Here is a 19895-nt window from a genome sequence, read left to right as displayed (position 1 = left end):
TGTCATATTCTCCCCCACACACAGCTCCTCTTCATCATATCCCCACACACAGCTTCTCTTTGCCATATTGCCCACACACAGTTCCTCTGTTATATTTTTCCCCACACATACTGCTCCTCTGTTATATTGCCCTCTCACACACACAGCTCCTAGCCATCATATTCCCAAACAGCTCCTCTCCATCATATCCCCCCACCAACATGTTCTATGAAACTTAGTGTTGGCAAAATGTTAGAAATTGTTCTGAAGTTCAGTGAGATATTAATTACATCTTATCAAAGGGGGTGTACTCATTTATACCGAGCAATGTTTATTAACATTTATAAAACACAGAACATAATTACAGTATCTTTCTTGCATGTCTTCTCTCATGTTTTACAAGATATGATTTGTGTATGAAAGATTTCCCACATTCTGAACATGCTTCAATGCGTGACTTCTCTCGTGGCTCACAAGACCTGATTTTTTTGTAAAGCACATTCCACATTGTAAACATGAAAATGGTTTCTCTCCTGTGTGAATTCTTTGATGTCTAACAAGATGTGATTTATCTCTAAAACATTTCCCACATTCTTAAGATGAATATGGTGTCTCTCTAGTATGAATGTTCTGATGTGTACTAAGACTCCCTTTAACTCTAAAGGACTTTCCACATTGTGAACATGAATATGGCTTCTCTCCTGTGTGAATTCTCTGATGTATAATAAGACTGCTTTTTTCTTTGAAGGACTTCCCACATTCTGAACATGAAAATGGCTTCTCTCCTGTGTGAATTCTCTGATGTGCAATGAAAGTCCCTTTTTCTCTGAAGGACTTCCCACATACTGAGCATGAAAATGGTTTTTCTCCTGTGTGAATTCTCTGATGTGAAATAAGACACGCTTTACCTGTGAAGGATTTCCCACATTGTGAACATGAATATGGCTTCTCTCCTGTGTGAATTCTCTGATGTATAATAAGACTCTTTTTTTCTATGAAGGACTTCCCACATTCTGAACATGAAAATGGCTTTTCTCCTATGTGAATTCTCTGATGTTTAATAAGATACGTTTTAGCTTTGAAGGACTTCCCACATTCTGAACATGAAAATGGCTTCTCTCCTGTATGAATTCTTTGATGTGTAATAAGTTCCCCTTTCCCTTTGAAGGCCTTCCCACATTCTGAACATGAAAATGGCTTCTCTCCTGTGTGAATTCTCTGATGTTTAATAACACTCCATTTTTCTTTGAAGAACTTCCCACATTCTGAACATGAAAAAGGATTTTCTCCTGTGTGAATTCTCTGATGTTTAATAAGACTTCCTTTATATGTGAAGGCCTCCCCACATTCTGAACATGAAAATGGCTTCTCTCCTGTGTGAATTCTCTGATGTGTAATCAAAGTCCCTTTTTCTCTGAAGGACTTCCCACATACTGAGCATGAAAATGGTTTTTCTCCTGTGTGAATTCTCTGATGTGAAATAAGACACCCTTTACCTGTGAAGGATTTCCCACATTCTGAACATGAAAATGGCTTCTTTTCTCCTGTGTGAATTCTCTGATGTGAAATAAGATTCCATTTTAATATGAAGGCCTTCCCACATTCTGAACATGAAAATGGCTTCTCTCCTGTGTGAGTTCTCTTATGCACAGCAACTTGTGATTTATATAAAAAACATTTCCCACATTCTGAACATGAAAATGGCTTTTCTCCTGTGTGACTTCTCTCATGTCTAACAAATTTTGATTTCTTTGTAAAGCATTTCCCACATTTTAAACAGGAGTATGGCTTTTCTCCTTTGTGTTTTCTTTGTGTTAAAAAATCTGAGCTTCTAATAATTTGCTGGTCACACTGAAATCTTGTATCCACTTTGGCTCCTGAAATTGTGGTAATAATGCGATATTGGTCACGAGAGGATTCCTCATGATTAGGAGGATTATTACAAAGTGAAGTGCTGTGAAGTCCAGGAGGTCCATGAAGGGTAAAGAGGTTTTCTCCATGAGAGTGCTTCCTGATATCTTCTTTTATACAATTTAGTGATAAACCATTAATACCACAAGGATTTACTATAAGAAAGAAAGGTAGATTTGAGTTGTAGAAGAAATTCACATCCAAAGAGATTTCTACATTTACTTTATGGAGCTCACAATGAAGAACCTCATCAGTGAAAGGAACGGTAATAAGGTGTATATGGACTTTTCAAAAGCTTTTGATACGGTGCCACACAAAAGGTTGCTACATGAAATGAAAACAATGGGGATAGGGGAAAATATGTGTAAGTGGGTTAAGAGCTGGCTCAGGGATAGGAAACAAAGGGTGGTTATTAATGGAGCATACTTGGACTATGTCGCGGTTAGCAGTGGGGTTCCACAGGGGTCAGTATTGGGCCCGCTTCTTTTAACATATTTATTAACCCCTTAACCCTTAAGGGTGGTTTGCACGTTAATGACCGGGCCAATTTTTACAATTCTGACCACTGTCCCTTTATGAGGTTATAACTCTGGAACACTTTCATGGATCCTGGTGATTCTGACATTTTCTCATGACAGATTGTACTTCATGTTAGTGGTAAAATTTCCTCATTATAACTTGCGTTTATTGTTTAAAAAAACAGAAACTTGGCAAAAATTTTGAAAATTTCACAATTTTCCAACTTTGAATTTTCATGACCTTAAATCACAGAGATATGTTACACAAAATGCTTAACCCCTTTATGACCCAACCTATTTTGACCTTAATGACCTGGCTGTTTTTTGCAATTCTGACCAGTGTTCCTTTATGAGGTAATAACTCAGGAACGCTTCAACGGATCCTAGCGGTTCTGAGATTGTTTTTCGTGACATATTGGGCTTCATGTTAGTGGTAAATTTAGGTCAATAAATTCTGTGTTCATTTGTGATAAAAATGGAAATTTGGTGAAAATTTCACAATTTTCACATTTTGAATTTTTAATCTGTTAAACCAGAGATATATGAAACAAAATAGTTAATAAATAACATTACCACATGTCTACTTTACATCAGCACAATTTTGGAAACAAAATTTTTTTTTGCTAGGAAGTTATAAGGGTTAAAATTTGACCAGCAATTTCTCATTTTTACAACGAAATTTACAAAACCTTTTTTTTAGGGACCACCTCACATTTGAAGTCAGTTTGAGGGGTCTATATGGCTGAAAATACCCAAAAGTGACACAATTCTAAAAACTGCACCCCTCAAGGTGCACAAAACCACATTCAAGAAGTTTATTAACCCTTCAGGTGCTTCACAGCAGCAGAAGCAACATGGAAGGTAAAAATGAACATTTAACTTTTTAGTCACAAAATGATATTTTAGCAACAATTTTTTTATTTTCCCAATGGTAAAAGGAGAAACTGAACCACGAAAGTTGTTGTCCAATTTGTCCTGAGCATGCTGATACCTCATATGTGGGGGTAAACCACTGTTTGGGCGCACGGCCCAGCTTGGAAGGGAAGGAGCGCCATTTGACTTTTTGAATGAAAAATTGGCTCCACTTTTTAGCGGACACCATGTCGCGTTTGGAGAGCCCCCGTGTGCCTAAAAATTGGAGCTCCCCCACAAGTGACCCCATTTTGGAAACTAGACGCCCCAAGGAACTTATATAGATGCATAGTGAGCACTTTAATCCCTCAGGTGCTTCACAACTTGATCCGTAAAAATGAAAAAGTACTTTTTTTTTCACACAAAAAATATTTTAGCCTCAATTTTTTCATTTTCAAATGGGCAACAGGATAAAATGGATCCTAAAATTTGTTGGGCAATTTCTCCTGAGTACACCGATACCTCACATGTGGGGGTAAACCACTGTTTGGGCACACGGCAGGGCTCGGAAGGGAAGGCGCGCCATTTGACTTTTTGAATGGAAAATTAGCTCCAATTGTTAGCGGACACCATGTCGCGTTTGGAGAGCCCCTGTGTGCCTAAACATTAGAGCTCCCCCACAAGTGACCCCATTTTGGAAACTAGACCCCCCAAGGAACTTATCTAGATGCATATTGAGCACTTTAAACCCCCAGGTGCTTCACAGAAGTTTATAACGCAGAGCCATGAAAATAAAAAATAATTTTTCTTTCCTCAAAAATGATTTTTTAGCCTGGAATTTCCTATTTTGCCAAGGGTATTAGGAGAAATTGGACCCCAAATGTTGTTGTCCAGTTTGTCCTGAGTACGCAGATACCCCATATGTGGGGGTAAACCACTGTTTGGGCGCACGGCAGGGCTTGGAAGGGAAGGCACGCCATTTGGCTTTTTAAATGGAAAATTAGCTCCAATCATTAGCGGACACCATGTCGCGTTTGGAGAGCCCCTGTGTGCCTAAACATTGCAGATCCCCCACAAATGACCCCATTTTGGAAACTAGACCCCGAAAGGAACTTAGCTAGATGTGTGGTGAGCACTTTAAACCCCCAAGTGCTTCACAGAAGTTTACAACGCAGAGTCGTGAAAATAATAAATACGTTTTCTTTCCTCAAAAATAATTTTTAGCCCAGAATTTTTTATTTTCCCAAGGGTAACAGGAGAAATTGGACCCCAAAAGTTGTTGTCCAGTTTCTCCTGAGTACGCTGATACCCCATGTGTGGGGGTAAACCACTGTTTGGGCACATGCCGGGCTCGGAAGGGAAGTAGTGACTTTTGAAATGCAGACTTTGATGGAATGCTCTGCGGGCGTCACGTTTGCAGAGCCCCTGATGTGCCTAAACAGTAGAAACCCCCCACAAGTGACCCCATTTTGGAAACTAGACCCCCCAGGGAACTTATCTAGATATGTGGTGAGCACTTTGAACCCCCAAGTGCTTCACAGACGTTTACAACGCAGAGCCGTGAAAATAAAAAATCATTTTTCTTTCCTCAAAAATAATGTTTTAGCAAGCAATTTTTTATTTTCACAAGGGTAAAAGGAGAAATTGGACCCCAATAATTGTTGCGCAGTTTATCCTGAGTATGCTGGTACCCCATATGTGGGGGTAAACCATTGTTTGGGCACACGTCGGGGCTCGGAAGTGAGGGAGCACCATTTGACTTTTTGAATACAAGATTGGCTGGAATCAATGGTGGCGCCATGTTGCGTTTGGAGACCCCTGATGTGCCTAAACAGTGGAAACCCCTCAATTCTACCTCCAACACTAACCGCAACACACCCCTAAACCTAATCCCAACTGTAGCCATAACCCTAATCACAACCCTAACCACAACCCTAATTCCAACCCTAAGGCTATGTGCCCACGTTGCGGATTCGTGTGAGATTTTTCCGCACCATTTTTGAAAAATCCGTGGGTAAAAGGCACTGCATTTTACCTGTGGATTTACCACGGATTTCCAGTGTTTTTTGTGCGGATTTCACCTGCGGATTCTTATTGAGGAACAGGTGTAAAACGCTCCGCACAAAGAATTGACATGCTGCGGAAAATACAACGCAGCGTTTCCGCGCGGTATTTTACGCACCATGGGCACAGCGGATTTATTTTTCCATAGGTTTACTTGGTACTGTAAACCTGATGGAACTCTGCTGCGAATCCGCAGCGGCCAATCCGCTGCGGATCCGCAGCCAAATCCGCACCGTGTGCACATAGCCTAATTCTAAAGGTATGTGCACACGCTGCGGAAAACGCTGCGGATCCGCAGCAGTTTCCCATGAGTTTACAGTTCAATGTAAACCTATGGGAAAGCATTAAGCTACTTACTGGTAGCGGCATTTTTCGGAGGCCCATGACAGCACTACGAGAGAGGGGATCCGCCCTTCAGGAACAGGAAACCTACAGATACAAAAGGGCGGCACCTCTCCCCATGCATCAGTTGTATTTCAGAGCCTGAGAGGACTACCGCGGTTAGTGGCATACAAATATACATTATATACAGATTATGTACAAAAACAATCCATCATATTGAACTATATACCACACGTGAGATCTATCTATCTCATTATATACACTATAGGAAGTGCAACCCCCACGTGAATAGGGAGGGAACTAAGGGTGCTGTCATGGGCCTCCGAAAAATGCCGCTACCAGTAAGTAGCTTAATGCTTTATTCGGACTCCCATGACAGCACTACGAGAGAATTACAGAGATGTAAACTACCTTAGGGAGGGACTATAGCCTGTAGCACCCTTAACCCGAAGGTGAGATCAGAAGAGAACCCCAAGTCCAGCCTATAGTGCTTGAAAAAGGTGGAAGGGGACGACCACGTAGCTGCCTTACATATCTGGTCGATCGAAACTCCAGATCTTTCAGCCCAGGATGTAGCCATGGCCCGGGTGGAATGTGCCCTCAGATTCTGCGGAGCTGGACCTCCACCTGTAGTATAAGCCAGAGAGATAGCCTCCCTAATCCACTTCGCTAGCGTATACTTTGATACTCTAAGTCCTTTCCTGGGGCCTTGGAAGGATAGAAACAACGCATCCTCTCTCTTCCAAGCATTAGAGACTGATATATATTCTAACAGACATCTCCTAACATCTAATGTATGGAGAAGCTCCTCTTTGGAATTAGAAGGATTAGGGAGAAATGACGGTAACACTATCTCCTGAGATCTGTGAAAATCTGAGGTCACTTTTGGTAGATAAGCTGGATCTGGTCTGAGGACTACTCTGTCCTGTAGAAATTCTGTATAAGGGGACAGCCTAGAAAGAGCCTGTATGTCTCCTACCCTACGAGCAGATGTAATTGTCACCAAAAACGCTGTTTTGAGGGATAGTAATTTAAGTGAGGCTGAATGTAAGGGCTCAAATGGTTCCTTAGTCAAGGCTGAAAGGACTAGATTGAGATCCCAAGGCATTGACCTATTCCTGTGTATAGGTCTGGATCTACTAGATGCTTTGATAAACCTTGATACCCAATAATTACCGGCAATGTTACAAGAAAATATAGCCCCCAGGGCTGATACTTGTACTTTTAGTGTACTTGTGGATAGAATTAGCTCTAGCCCCCTCTGCAGGAATTCTAGAATCTGGTTGATTGGTATACCCTCTTCAATATTAAAATTTGAAGAGGCCAGAAACTTCCTCCAAGTTCTAGAGTAGATCTTAGTTGTTATATTTTTCCTACTCTTCATAAGGGTATCAATTAGATTTGGAGAAAAACCTCTGCTTTTTAACAATGACCTCTCAAAAACCATGCCGTCAAATGGAGACCCTTCACTTGTGGATGGTTGATCGGACCTTGATGAAGTAAGTCTGGAATGTCCGGCAGTACCCAGGGGTCTTTCACGGACATGGTCCTGAGCCAGGAAAACCAAGCTCTTCTGGGCCAGAACGGAGCGATCAGTATGACTCTCGCTTGATCCTCCCTTATCTTTCTGACCACCAGCGGCAATAGATTGAGTGGGGGGAACGCATATGCCAATCGGAAATCCCATTTGATCAGGGAGGCATCCACTGCCAGTGGATATTCCCTGGAATTTAAGGAACAGAAATTTATCGTCTTTCTGTTGTGCTTTGTGGCAAATAAGTCCACTTCTGGATGACCCCACATGCGGACAATCCGGTTGAAGATTTTTGTGTTCAGAGACCATTCTCCTTGTTTTAAGGTGCTTCGACTTAGAAAGTCTGCTCTTATATTCTCTCTCCCTCTTATGTGAACTGCGGATAAAGATAGAAAATGGTTTTCTGCTGTCTGGAGCAGGCGATCCGCTACTTCCATCAGGGACTTGGAGCGTGTTTCACCCTGGTGATTCACATAGGCAACTGCCACCTGGTTGTCGGAGAGGATTTTGACATGGTGACCCTGTAGATATATGAGGAGTTCTTTAATTGAGAATTCAATTGCCATTAACTCCCTCTGATTGGAAGAGGCTGATGTTTGGGGATCCCATAAACCCTGGACTACTACGTCACCCATGTGTGCTCCCCACCCCGTGGGGCTGGCGTCCGTCGTAAGTACCCGAGTCACTTGAGTCACCCAGGGAACTCCTGCTGACAGATTGTCTTCCTCTAGCCACCATCTAAGAGATGCCAGAACCTCTGGACTCAATGTCATCTGACCCTGCAAGGAACCCTGTAAGACTCTATCATAATTCAGTACGTCAAACTGTAAAGGTCTGGAGTGGAACTGGGCCCAACAGACGGCGGGAATACAGGAAGTTAGGGAATCTAATAAAGACATAGCCTGTCTAAGAGTCATGGTTGGTTTATTAATTGCTTTTAATACCTGTTGTTGGATATGGAGCAGTTTATCAGGTGGAAGACAGCATTGTTGGGACTCGGAATCTAACAGCAGCCCTAGAAATCTCTGGGTTTTTAGGGGTTGTAATCGGGATTTTTCATAGTTTATAATCCAGCCCAGATGTTCTAGTTTAGACACAGCTGTTTTTACCTGAGCAAGGCAATGGTCTGCTGAGTTTCCCACTATCAGGAAATCATCCAGATAAGGGATTATGAGGATATCAAATTCACGTAAGTGCGCCATGACCTTCGCAACAACTTTAGTGAATACTCGGGGAGACGTTGAGAGGCCGAAGGAAAGGGCTCTAAATTGAAAATGTCGAACAATACCCCCCATAGACACCGCCACACGTAGAAACCTCTGAAAGTTTTCATGGATAGGAACATGATAATACGCATCTTTTAAGTCCACAACTACCATGAAGCAGTGTTTGAACAACATTTTTATTGCAGAGCTGATTGACTCCATTTTAAATGTGGCCTTAACCAGGTATTCATTAAGGGATTTAAGATTAATAATAGTCCTAAATGACCTGTCTGGTTTTTGAATCAGAAATAGAGGAGAGTAGAATCCACTCCCTCTTTCTGACTCTGGGACCTCAATCAGCACGTTTTTAAGGCATAGACTTACAACTTCTGCCTCTAAAGCCGTCTGTTCAATAGTGGAGGAACGTAAGGGGGTTAGCATAAATTTATCCCGCGGCCAGTGAATAAATTCCAATTTCAGACCTTCTGAAATAATACCTCGGACCCAGTCACTATTTGAGATGTTAGTCCATGCGGAAGAGAAGGCTGACAATCTCCCTCCCACAGGGATTGCTAGTCATTGGTCCGGTTTCTTACGTTCTTTTGAGGAACGGCGGAACATGTAACCCGTACCTCTCCTGCGTCTATCCTCCCATCTAAAATTCTCTCTAGAGGGCGAGGATGCACGCTTCCTTCCGCGACCAAATCTCCTCCTGTTGAATGGACGCCGATAAGAGGCTGATGACAAACTAGGGAATTTTTTCTTGTCATCTCCAGCCTTTTCAAGCAGCTCATCCAAGGTTGGCCCAAAGAGATATTCCCCTTTGCATGGGATAGCGCATAATTTGGACCTTGATTGAATGTCCCCCGACCAACACTTCAACCACAGGGCTCTACGAGCCGCGTTGGAGAGTCCTGCTGCTCTGGCCGCCATTCTGACCGAATCGACCGACGCGTCCGACAGGAAAGCCGCAGCATCTTGAATCACCGGAAGCGCACTTAGAATAGAACTTCTGGAAGCGCCCTCTTTAAGCTGGGATTCCAACTGTTCCAGCCAGACCATTAAGGATCTGGCTGTACAAGTCGCAGCCACTGCCGGTCTCAAGGATCCGGCTGCCATCTCCCAAGTACCTTTAAGGAAGGTATCCGCCTTCCTGTCAAGAGGGTCTTTAAGGGATCCCATGTCCTCGAAAGGTAATGCGGCTTTCTTTGATGCCTTTGCCACCGCGGCATCTAATTTAGGGGCCTTGTCCCAGGTATCCACAGTTGTATCCTCAAAGGGATATCTGCGTTTTAAAGCTAGCGGTAATGAGCCTTTCTTCTCCGGTTTCTTCCATTCCCGGAGAATCAGGTCTTGAATTTTATCATTCACCGGGAAGGACCTACGCTTCTTGTGTTCCAAGCCTCTGAACATTAGCTGCTGACGGAAAAGCTGAGTCTTAGGTTCTTCTAGGCCCATCGTACCTCTGACCGACTTAACTAATTTATCGACCCGGTCCAGAGGCAGACAGAATCGGCCAGATTCCTCTTCCGATGACGAGGAAGAGAGATTTGAGCCATAAGAACCTTCCTCTTTATCTTCCTCTGACGAATCAGAGATCACTGAGGCTCTCTGTTTTGAACTTCCCGCCTGGGACATAGACCGCAGGGATTCCCTTACTTCCGTACGGATCATCTCACGTAGATTAGCCGTAGAAGTAGATTCTTCCGCTACCTAGGGGAGGACAATAAGGGTGATACCATATATCTAACCTGATGTCACTCAACCCCTCCACTCCTGTAGACCTCACCGTCTGTTGTATACAGGAGGTGCATAATTTTTTAGTATAAGAATCTGGTAATGGGACTTCACACAGGGCACACTCCTTATGTTTCGACTTTGCACTTTTCTTCCCCTAGAATGACAAAGTATAAGGGGCCCGCGTCACTGAGTGAGCATTCACGTAGATCTCTTACCAGTGTACGCCAACAAAGGTACTGGAACACGAGGGGGTTCTTTGCCAGTCGATGCTCTAGGTCCCTGCTTGGACGAGCTTTTACGGCTGGACTGGTCACTCCTGGCATGCTCCTTCTCCGTGGGCTTTTGTCGCACCTCCTCCGGCAGCTGAAGCTGCCGCTCACCATCACTCTCCATGATGTAGATGTGACCAAAGGCAGAGCTCTAAATCCAGCTCCTGCTTAAATCCCCCTCAGATCCGGTCAGCAGGCTGCCTGGCGCCACTCTCATTGGTTCCTGCTGATGAGGCTACAGCTGGGGGGTCAGCGCAATGTGTGAGGAGTCCGGCGTTCAGGATCGATGGGCGCCGCCATCTTGGATGAACTGCACATGCGCAGTCACCCAGTGACCTGGAAGCGCCTGCTGACTCCGCCCCCTCGACGTCACTGCACCGGAAACGCTCCAGCAACCGCTGAGAGCGATGCAGGACGCCGAAGAGCACGCAGCAGCGCTCCGGATAGCGTTCCCCTCCTGGCACCGCTACCTCACCACCGTGCTGCACCACCACATGAACCGAAGGAGCGCTATACTTACCGGCGCCGGCGCTGAAGGAGATCAGGAATCCTCCGGACTCTGCTCCCTGCTGTCTACGTCACTGACGTGCAGTCCAGCCAGGACCACCGTGACGTCTTCCAGGGGCTTCCGCACCGGCCGAGGTAGGAGACCCCCCCGCTACCTGATTCGGTCCGGCCGGCCTGGGATCCATTCCTACGAGATTCATCTGTAGGATCCTGTCCCATCAGGAACAGGAAACCAACTGATGCATGGGGAGAGGTGCCGCCCTTTTGTATCTGTAGGTTTCCTGTTCCTGAAGGGCGGATCCCCTCTCTCGTAGTGCTGTCATGGGAGTCCGAATAAACAAAAATCGCTGTACACATGCGGAAAAACTGCACGGAAACGCAGGGATTTACATTCCGCAGCATGTCACTTTCTGCGGATTCCGCAGCGGTTTTACAACTGCTCCAATAGTAAACCGCAGTTGTAAAACCGCAGTGAAATGCGCAGAAAAACCGCGGTAAATCCGCAGCAGTTTAGCACTGCGGATTTATCAAATACGCTGCGGAAAAATCCGCAGAGGACCAGAATACGTGTGCACTTACCGAAACCCTAACCCTAGTTCTTACCCCAACCTTAGTGGAAGAAAAAAAAAATTCTTTATTTTATTATTGTCCCTACCTATGGGGGTGATAAAGGGGGGGTCATTTAGTATTTTATTCATTTTGATCACTGTGAGGTTTTATCACAGTGATCAAAATGCACTTGAAACGAATCTGCCGGCCGGCAGATTCGGCGGGCGCAGTGCGCATGCGCCCGCCATTTTGGAAGATGGCGGTGCCCATGAAGAAGACGAACGGACCCCGGGAGCCTCGGTAAGTATAAGAGAGGGGGAGATCGGGGCACGGGGGGGCGTCAGAGCACGGGGGTGGCATAGGAGCACAGGGGGAGCGGACAGGAGGACGGGGGAGCGGAGCTCAGATTGGTGGCTTGGGGGGGGGGGGGGCGATCGGTGGGGTGGGGGGGGCACATCAGTGTTTCCAGCCATGGCCGATGATATTGCAGCATCGGCCATGGCTGGATTGTAATATTTCACCAGTTTTTTTAGGTGAAATATTACAAATCGCTGATTGGCAGTTTCACTTTCAACAGCCAATCAGAGCGATCGTAGCCACGGGGAGGTGAAGCCACCCCCCCTGGGTAAAGTACAACTCCCCCTGTCCCTGCAGATCGGGTGAAATGGAAGTTAACCCTTTCACCCGATCTGCAGGGACGCGATCTTTCCATGACGCCACATAGGCGTCATGGGTCGGATTGGCACCGACTTTCATGACGCCTACGTGGCGTCAAAGGTCGGGAAGGGGTTAATAAATAACATTTCCCACATGTCTACTTTACATCAGCACAATTTTAGAACCCAAATTTATTTTTTTTTTAGGAAGTTATAAGGGTTAAAAGTTGACCAGCGAGTTCTCATTTTTACAACACCATTTTTTTTTTAGGGATCACATCACATTTGAAGTCACTTTGAGGGGGCTATATTATAGAAAATACCCAAAAGTGACATCATTCTAAAAACTGCACCCATCAAGGTGCTCAAAACCACATTCAAGAAGTTTATTAACGCTTCAGGTGCTTCACAGGAATTTTTGGATTGTTTAAAAAAATGAACATTTAACTATTTTTCACAAAAAAAATTACTCAGATCCAATTTGTTTTATTTTACTAACTGTAACAGGAGAAATTGGACCCCAAAAGTTGTTGTGCAATTTGTCCTGGGTATGCCGATTCCATTTCTGGGGGTAAACCACTGTTTGAGCGCATGTCAGAGCTCGGAAGGGAAGGAGCGCCATTTGACTTTTCAATGCAAAATTGACTGGAATTGAGATAGGACGCCATGTTGCGTTTGGAGAGCCACTGATGTGCCTAAAACTGTGGAAATTCCCCACAAGTGACACCATTTTGGAAAGTAGATCCCCTGAGGAACTCATCTAGATGTGTGGAGAGCACTTTGAACCCCCAAGTGCTTCACAGAAGTTTAGAATGTAGAGCCGTAAAAATAAAAAATCATTTTTTTTTTTTTTCACAAAAATTATTTTTTGCCTCCAATTTTTTATTTTTTCAAGGGTAACAGGAGAAATTGGACCCCAAAAGTTGTTCAATTTGTCCTCAGTTCGCTGATATATGATATGTGGGGGGAACCACTGTTTGGGGGCATGGCAGAGCTCGGAAGAGGAGCGCCGTTTGGAATGCAGACTTAGATGATATAGTCTGCGGGCGTCACGTTGCGTTTGCAGAGCCCCTGATGTACCTAAACAGTAGAAACCCCCCATAAGTGACCCCATATTGGAAACTAGACCCCCATAGAACTTATCCAGATGTGTTATGAGAAATTTGAACCCCCAAGTTATTCACTACAGTTTCTAACGCAGAGCAGTGAAAATAAAAAATCTTTTTTTTTTTCACAATTCATTTTTTAGCCCCCAGTTTTGTATTTTTTCCCAAGGGTAACAGGAGAAATTGGACCCCAAAAGTTGTTGTCCAAGTTGTCCTGAGTACGCTGATACCCCATATGTGAGCGTAAACTACTGTTTGGGCGCACGACAGAGCTCGGAAGGGAAGGAGCACTGTTTTACTTTTTCAACGCAGAATAGGCTGGAATGGAGATTGGACGCCATGTTGCATTTGGAGAGCCGCTGATGTGCCTAAACAGTGGAAACCCCCCAATTCTAACTCCAACTTTATCACACCCCTAACAGTAATCCCAACCCTAACCACACCCCTAACCCCAACACGCCCCTAGCCCTAATCCCAACCCTAACCATACCCCTAACCCTAATCCCAACCCTAACCACACCCCTAACCCCAACACGCCCCTAGCCCTAATCCCAACCCTAACCATACCCCTAACCCTAATCCCAACCCTAACGATACCCCTAACCCTAATCCCAACCCTAACCACACCCCTAACCCCAACACGCCCCTAGCCCTAATCCCAACCCTAACCACACCCCTAACCCTGACACACCCCTAACCCTAATCCCAAGCGTAAACGTAATCCAAACCCTAACCCCATCTCTAGCCCCAGCCCTAACTTTAGCCCCAACCCTAACCCTAACTTTAGCCCCATCCCTAAGCTTAGCCCCAACCCTAACTTTAGCCCTAACCCTAAGGCTTCTTTTACACATACCGGGTTTTATGTGGCCCATTATTCGGGCCGTATCGCCGCAACTTTCACAATCTGCCACAATAATGGACCGCAAAAAACTTGCGGATCGCTGTTTTTCGGGTTTCAGAAATCATCCTTCTGCAAAACCGGAAGTCACGGTGCACCGCAAAAACAAACTTCTGTTGTCTTTGCGGCCCCATTGATTTTGAATGGGGGCCATGTCTGTAAGCCGGGAAAAAGAGCAGGCTCGATCTTTTTTTGATGGCTGTAAACATGGCCCTCACGGCTATACGGCACACCATGAAATTATTATTATTACCGTTTTTGCGGCCCCATAGAAATCTAATGGGGCCACAAAACAACGGTATGTGTAAAACAAACCTTACCCTAATTGGAAAATAGACATAAATACATTTTTTTATTTTATTATTTTCCCTAGGGCAGTGATAAAGGGGGGTTTGATTTACTATTTATAGCGGGTTATTATAGCGGGTTTTTGTTTGGCAGCTGTCACACACTAAATGACGCTTTTTATTGCAAAAATTGTTTTTGTATCACCACATTTTGAGAGCTATAATTTTTCCATATTTTGGCCCACAGAGTCATGTGAGGTCTTTTTTTTGCGGGACGAGTTGACTTTTTATCGGTACCATGACATTTTTGATCACTTTTTATTACGATTTTGGGGAGGCAGAATGAAAAAAGTCATAGTTACTCACCGATAGCGGTGTTTCTCAGAGCCCATGACAGCACCACGGAGAGCATTTCAGAGAATGGAAGCTTAGGGAGAGACCACCGCCTGAAGGACTCTTCTCCCAAAGGTCAAATCAGATGTAGAAGTTAAATCTAATCTGTAGTGTCTAAAAAAGGTTGAAGGTGATGACCAGGTGGCCGCCGTACAGATTTGTTCTATAGATACCTCTGACCTCTCTGCCCATGAGGTCGTTATGGCCCTTGTAGAATGAGCCTTTCGACCATCCGGGATTGTGTTCCCAGTGGATGAGTAGGCCAGGGTTATCGCTTCCTTTATCCACCTTGCCAGGGTATCTTTGGATGCTTTAAGTCCCTTCCTTGGCCCCTGAAAGCAGACAAAGAGAGATCCTTCCTTCCTACAGCTCTTGGTGGACTCTAGGTACTGAACTAGGCATCTTTTGACATCTAGAGTGTGGAATTCCTCCGCTTTACCATTTCTAGGATTTGGGCAAAATGAAGGAAGGACTACCTCTTGGGACCTGTGTAACTGAGATGCCACCTTAGGTAAATAGGCTGGGTCAGGTTTTAATATAACCCCATCATCTAGGATCTTCGTCAATGGGGGTGTTGCCCATAGGGCCTGAATGTCATTTACTCTACGGGCCTATGTTAAGGCTACCAGTAGTATGGTATTTAAGGATAACATTTCAAGGGAGGCTGTGTCTATCGGTTCAAACGGGGGTCCTGTTAGGGCAGATAGGACCAGATTCAGATCCCAGGATGGCAGTTTTTGGCTGACCAATTGTTTAGATCTTGTTGCTGCTTTGATGAATCTTGCTCCCCAAGGGTTGCCTGCAATGTCCTGATTATAAAGTGCACCTAAGGCTGATACCTGTACTTTTAACATGCTGACTGCTAGGCCCTTTTCTAGACCTTTTTGTAAGAATTCAAGTACTTCCGAAATTGAGGACCCCTCCTGGATCTTTACCTTGGAGGTGGATAGGAATTTCCTCCAGGTTTTGCCGTAAGTTCTAGTGGTAACTGGTTTCATACTTTTTTGTAGTGTAGAAATCAGTTTGTCTGAGAACCCTCTTTCCCTCAGCAGTGTCCTTTCAAATTTCATGCTGTTAAATGGAGGTTCGCTGCTTGAGGGTGTAAGACGGGTCCCTGAGACAGGAGGTCCGGGAAGTCCGGTAGCACCCAAGGGTCGATGATAGATAGCATCCTCAGCCAAGAGAACCAGGTTCTCTTCGGCCAGAATGGGTCTATTAGTATCATCCTTGCCCTGTCTTCTCTGACTTTCCGTATTAGTGCTGGTATAAGGATGATGGGGGGGGAAGGCATATGTCAGATTCTGAGTCCATGGAAGCATAAAGGCATCTAGAACCTGAGGATTTCCCTTGGGATTAAGGGAGCAGAAGACTTCTACTTTTTTGTTTTTGTGATCGGCAAACAAGTCTATCGTTGGAGTTCCCCACATCTTTGTTATTTTTTGAAAGATGGATTGATTCAAGACCCATTCGCCTCGCTTTACTTGAGTACGACTCAGATAATCCACCTTTTGATTTTCTACCCCGCAAATATGTAGTGCCGAGAGGGATAGAAGATTCTCTTCCGCTAGTCTGAAGATCCTGGCGGAGGTGGGACCTGGTACCTCCCTGATGGTTTACATAAGCTACTGCTACTTGGTTGTCCGAAAATATGCTGACATGGTGACCCCATAGTTGGGGTAGGAAAGCTGAGAGAGCCTGACCCACAGTCCATAGCTCTTTCTGATTCGAAGAAGCTTCTAGCTCCTGATTTTCCCATGTCCCCTGAGTAACTAGGTTGTTCATGTGAGCTCCCCATCCTGTGGGGCTTGCATCTGTAGTAATTATATGGGATATCTCTGTTGCCCAGGGGATCCCTTTGGATAAATTGTGGGCATCTGTCCACCAAAGTAGGGAATGAATAGAAGAGGAATTTAGAGTTATCTGCCTTTCTAAGTGGCCTCTCAACTTGTACTTTGTCTCCAATATGTCCCATTGGAGGTCTCTTGTGTGTAGCTGGGCCCACTGTACCACCGGTAAGCATGCCGAGAGAGAGCTCAGTAGTGACATCACCTCTCTTAATGTCATGGAGGGATTCCGTAAGGCTTTTGTTACTATGTGTAAGATGTTCTGTGTTTTGCACACTGGAAGGTGGCATTCTTGTTTTTGTCAGTCCAGTGTTAGGTCTAGAAACTCTTGAATTCTGCTGGGTTCCAATCTTGTTTTTTTTAAAGTTTAGGAGCCATCCTAGATTTTCCAGGGTTCTCATCACTCTGTCTCTTTGAACTCTGCAGTTCTGGGCTGAGTCGCTCACTATTAGCAGATCATATAAGTATGGAATGATTAGAATGTCTTGTTCCCTCAGATGGGCCATTATTTCTGCTACTAATTATGTAAACACCTGGGGGGCTATTGATATTCCAAATGGAAGACCTCTGTATTGGAATTCTTCCACCTCCCCATTTTAAGAAGACTGCCAGCCTGAGGAATTTCCGATATTCCATGTGGACAGGTACGTGATAATACGCATCTCTGAGGTCTAAATACCCTCATAAAGCATCCTGGAAACAGTATCTTGATGGTGGATCTTATTGATTCCATCTTGAATTTTAGGTTTCGGACATAGTTGTTCAATTTCCGTAGGTTTATTATTGTCCGATATGTATCGTCTAGTTTTGATACCAAGGATAGCGGGGAATAAAATCCTTTCCCCATTTCGTGAGGTGGAACACGCTGTAGAACCGCTTTCTTTACTAAATTTAAGACCTCGTTTTCTAATGCTCTTTGTTCCTTTGCTGAAGACCTTAGGGGAGTTATGACTTAGTTTTGAGGGGGAAAGGAGGAGAAATCTATCTTCAACCCCGATCCGATCAGACCTAGGATCCAAGGGCTGTTTGATATTTTTTCCCAGGCTGGGAGGAAAAAAGTTAATCTTCCCCCCCAACCTGGGAAGACAGTCACTTGGGGGATTTTTTTTTTATCTCAGGAGGGGTTGCCGAAGAGAAATCCCCTGTCCTTCTTCCGTCCTTCCTCCCATCTATTTTTTTCCTGTGGGGGTTTGTACAGAAGATTATTCCAAAAGGGTCGTTGGAATTATGCTGGACCTAGGTTCGGGAATCCTTTCTTTTTATCTCCTGCTTTTTGGAGTATATCATCCAAAGTTTCACCAAACAAATATTTACCCTCAAAGGGAATTGAGCATAGTTTAAGCTTGATTTGAAGGTCTCCAGGCCAGCTTTTGAGCAATAGGGTTCGCCTGGCCGTGTCTGAAAGTGCTGCCGATTTTGATGTTAAACGGACTGAATCTGCCGATGAGTCCGCTAGGAATGCTGCTGCCCCTGTTATCATGGGTAGGGATTCCAGGATTTTGTTCCTTGGTGTCCCTCAGTTGTTTCTCCAGTTGATCCACCCATACCATGAGATCTGGAGGTACATGTTGCAGTTATAGCCGGCCTAAGATTTCCCCCCGCTGATTCCCAGGCCCCTTTCAGTAGGGTGTCAGCTTTCTTATCTAGGGGATCCTTAAGCGTACACATATCTTCAAAGGGGAGCTTTGTGCCAGGATGTGGATGCCTCCTCCTCAAAGGGGTATTTTCTTTTGAGGGAAGGAACTGACAAGTTTTTCCTATCCGTTGTTTCCCATTCTTTTTTTATTAGTGTTTCGACATTTGGATTTATTGGAAACACTCTGTGTTTCTTCTGTCCTAAGCCCCCAATCATTATGTTCTGGATTGTTCTATCCGGATGGGGGTCTTCCATTCCCATGGTGGATCTCACTGCTTTTACCAGACCCTCCACTTCGTCTAGGGGAAAGCAGTGACGTCCTCCTTTATCTTCACCCCAGGATGAAGCTGAGGAGTCTGAGGCATCTGAATCCAGTTCCCCTGAAGACGAGGGGTCAGACTGAGTATACAGGATCTTTATTTACTGATTTTTCCCCCTGGGTGATGGTTGAGAAGGCGTTCTGAACTTCAGATCTAATTGCGGATCTTAGTTCAGAAGTAAAATCCGGGGTCTCCTCACATACTATTATTTGTATGCATGATCTACAGAGCTTCTTATCCCAAGATTCTGATAAGGGTCTATTACAAGTGGGGCAACACCGGTTTCTCATTTTCCCCGACTTCTTCTTTCCCTATTACGGGAACAGAAGGAACTCCATTACAATGATGGACTTTCTCGACGTTCACTCACCATTAGATGAAATCGCAGGTACCGGTTCTGGAGGGGAGCTGGATCCTGGACCGAGGGATCCATAGATGGTGACTTGTTCGCTGCAGCCGATCTGCTGCTCTGCGTGGAGCGGTTACTGGAACAGCTACTCCGCTGGGCCATCCTGCTGTTTATGATGGCGCCTCTGTTGTTGCTGCTTAAGCTGGTGGTGCTGCTGCTGCTCTTGGAGCTGCTCGTCACTGCCTTCCATGTTCATGGAGACCGTATGTGGCAAAAGCTGTCTGCATCGGTCTCCTTTTAAAATTTGCCGCCCTGCAGCGTCACCTCCGGTCCTGCCCCCCTCCTCCTGCGCTCATTGGGAAAGAGTGGAGCGCTACTGCGCATGCGCCCACCCCAGAAGTCGCGCTCTACTTTCGGGGCGGTGGCCATCTTGGTGCACCTACTGTGCACGCTGTCGGCACGTGTACTCCTGGGGAAGCCAGGTGCCCCATACTCCATTCTGGAGGGGTGACGGCGCTCCCCCCCACTCACCCTGAAGGACCCATCAGTCCCAGCGGTGGCGGCCTCAAGTACCGGATCAGCCACGGCAGGAGCCTCCTCGCTGCCGGATCCCGACTGGCCGGCCCTGGTCCTTTATCTTTGTCTGGTAGACATATTCGTGAAGGTTCCGCAATGAAGGTTCCCCGTCAGGGACAGGAAACCAACTGATGCGAGGGAGAGGTACGGCCCTTTTATCTGTAGGTTTCCTGTCCCTGAAGGGCGGATCCCCTCTCTCCGTGGTGCTGTCATGGGAGACTGAGAAACAGCTATTCATGAATTTCTTGGGAGGAGGCGTTTATACCGTTCCGCGTTTGGTAAAATGGATAAAGCAGTTTTATTCTTCGGGTCAGTACGATTACAGCGATACCTCATTTGTATAATTTTTTATGTTTTGGC

The 19895-nt window shown here is 45.2% G+C and overlaps 1 protein-coding gene across 1 annotated transcript in view; it reads right to left on the bottom strand.

Annotated features, from left to right (window-relative positions):
• Window positions 1-278: 278 nt before the first annotated feature.
• Window positions 279-19895, bottom strand: part of LOC138657439 (zinc finger protein 271-like) — a 74361-nt gene continuing 54744 nt past the window's right edge. The window contains exon 7 of the mRNA XM_069745231.1: window positions 279-2045. Within this exon, the coding sequence (XP_069601332.1) occupies window positions 574-2045 (1472 nt within the window). The 3' untranslated portion in view covers window positions 279-573. The remainder of the gene's footprint in view (window positions 2046-19895) is intronic.

The sequence above is a fragment of the Ranitomeya imitator genome, chromosome 1 (genome assembly GCF_032444005.1).
Source record: "Ranitomeya imitator isolate aRanImi1 chromosome 1, aRanImi1.pri, whole genome shotgun sequence".
Lineage (NCBI taxonomy): Eukaryota > Metazoa > Chordata > Amphibia > Anura > Dendrobatidae > Ranitomeya > Ranitomeya imitator.
This window is presented reverse-complemented; position numbering and strand designations above follow the sequence as displayed.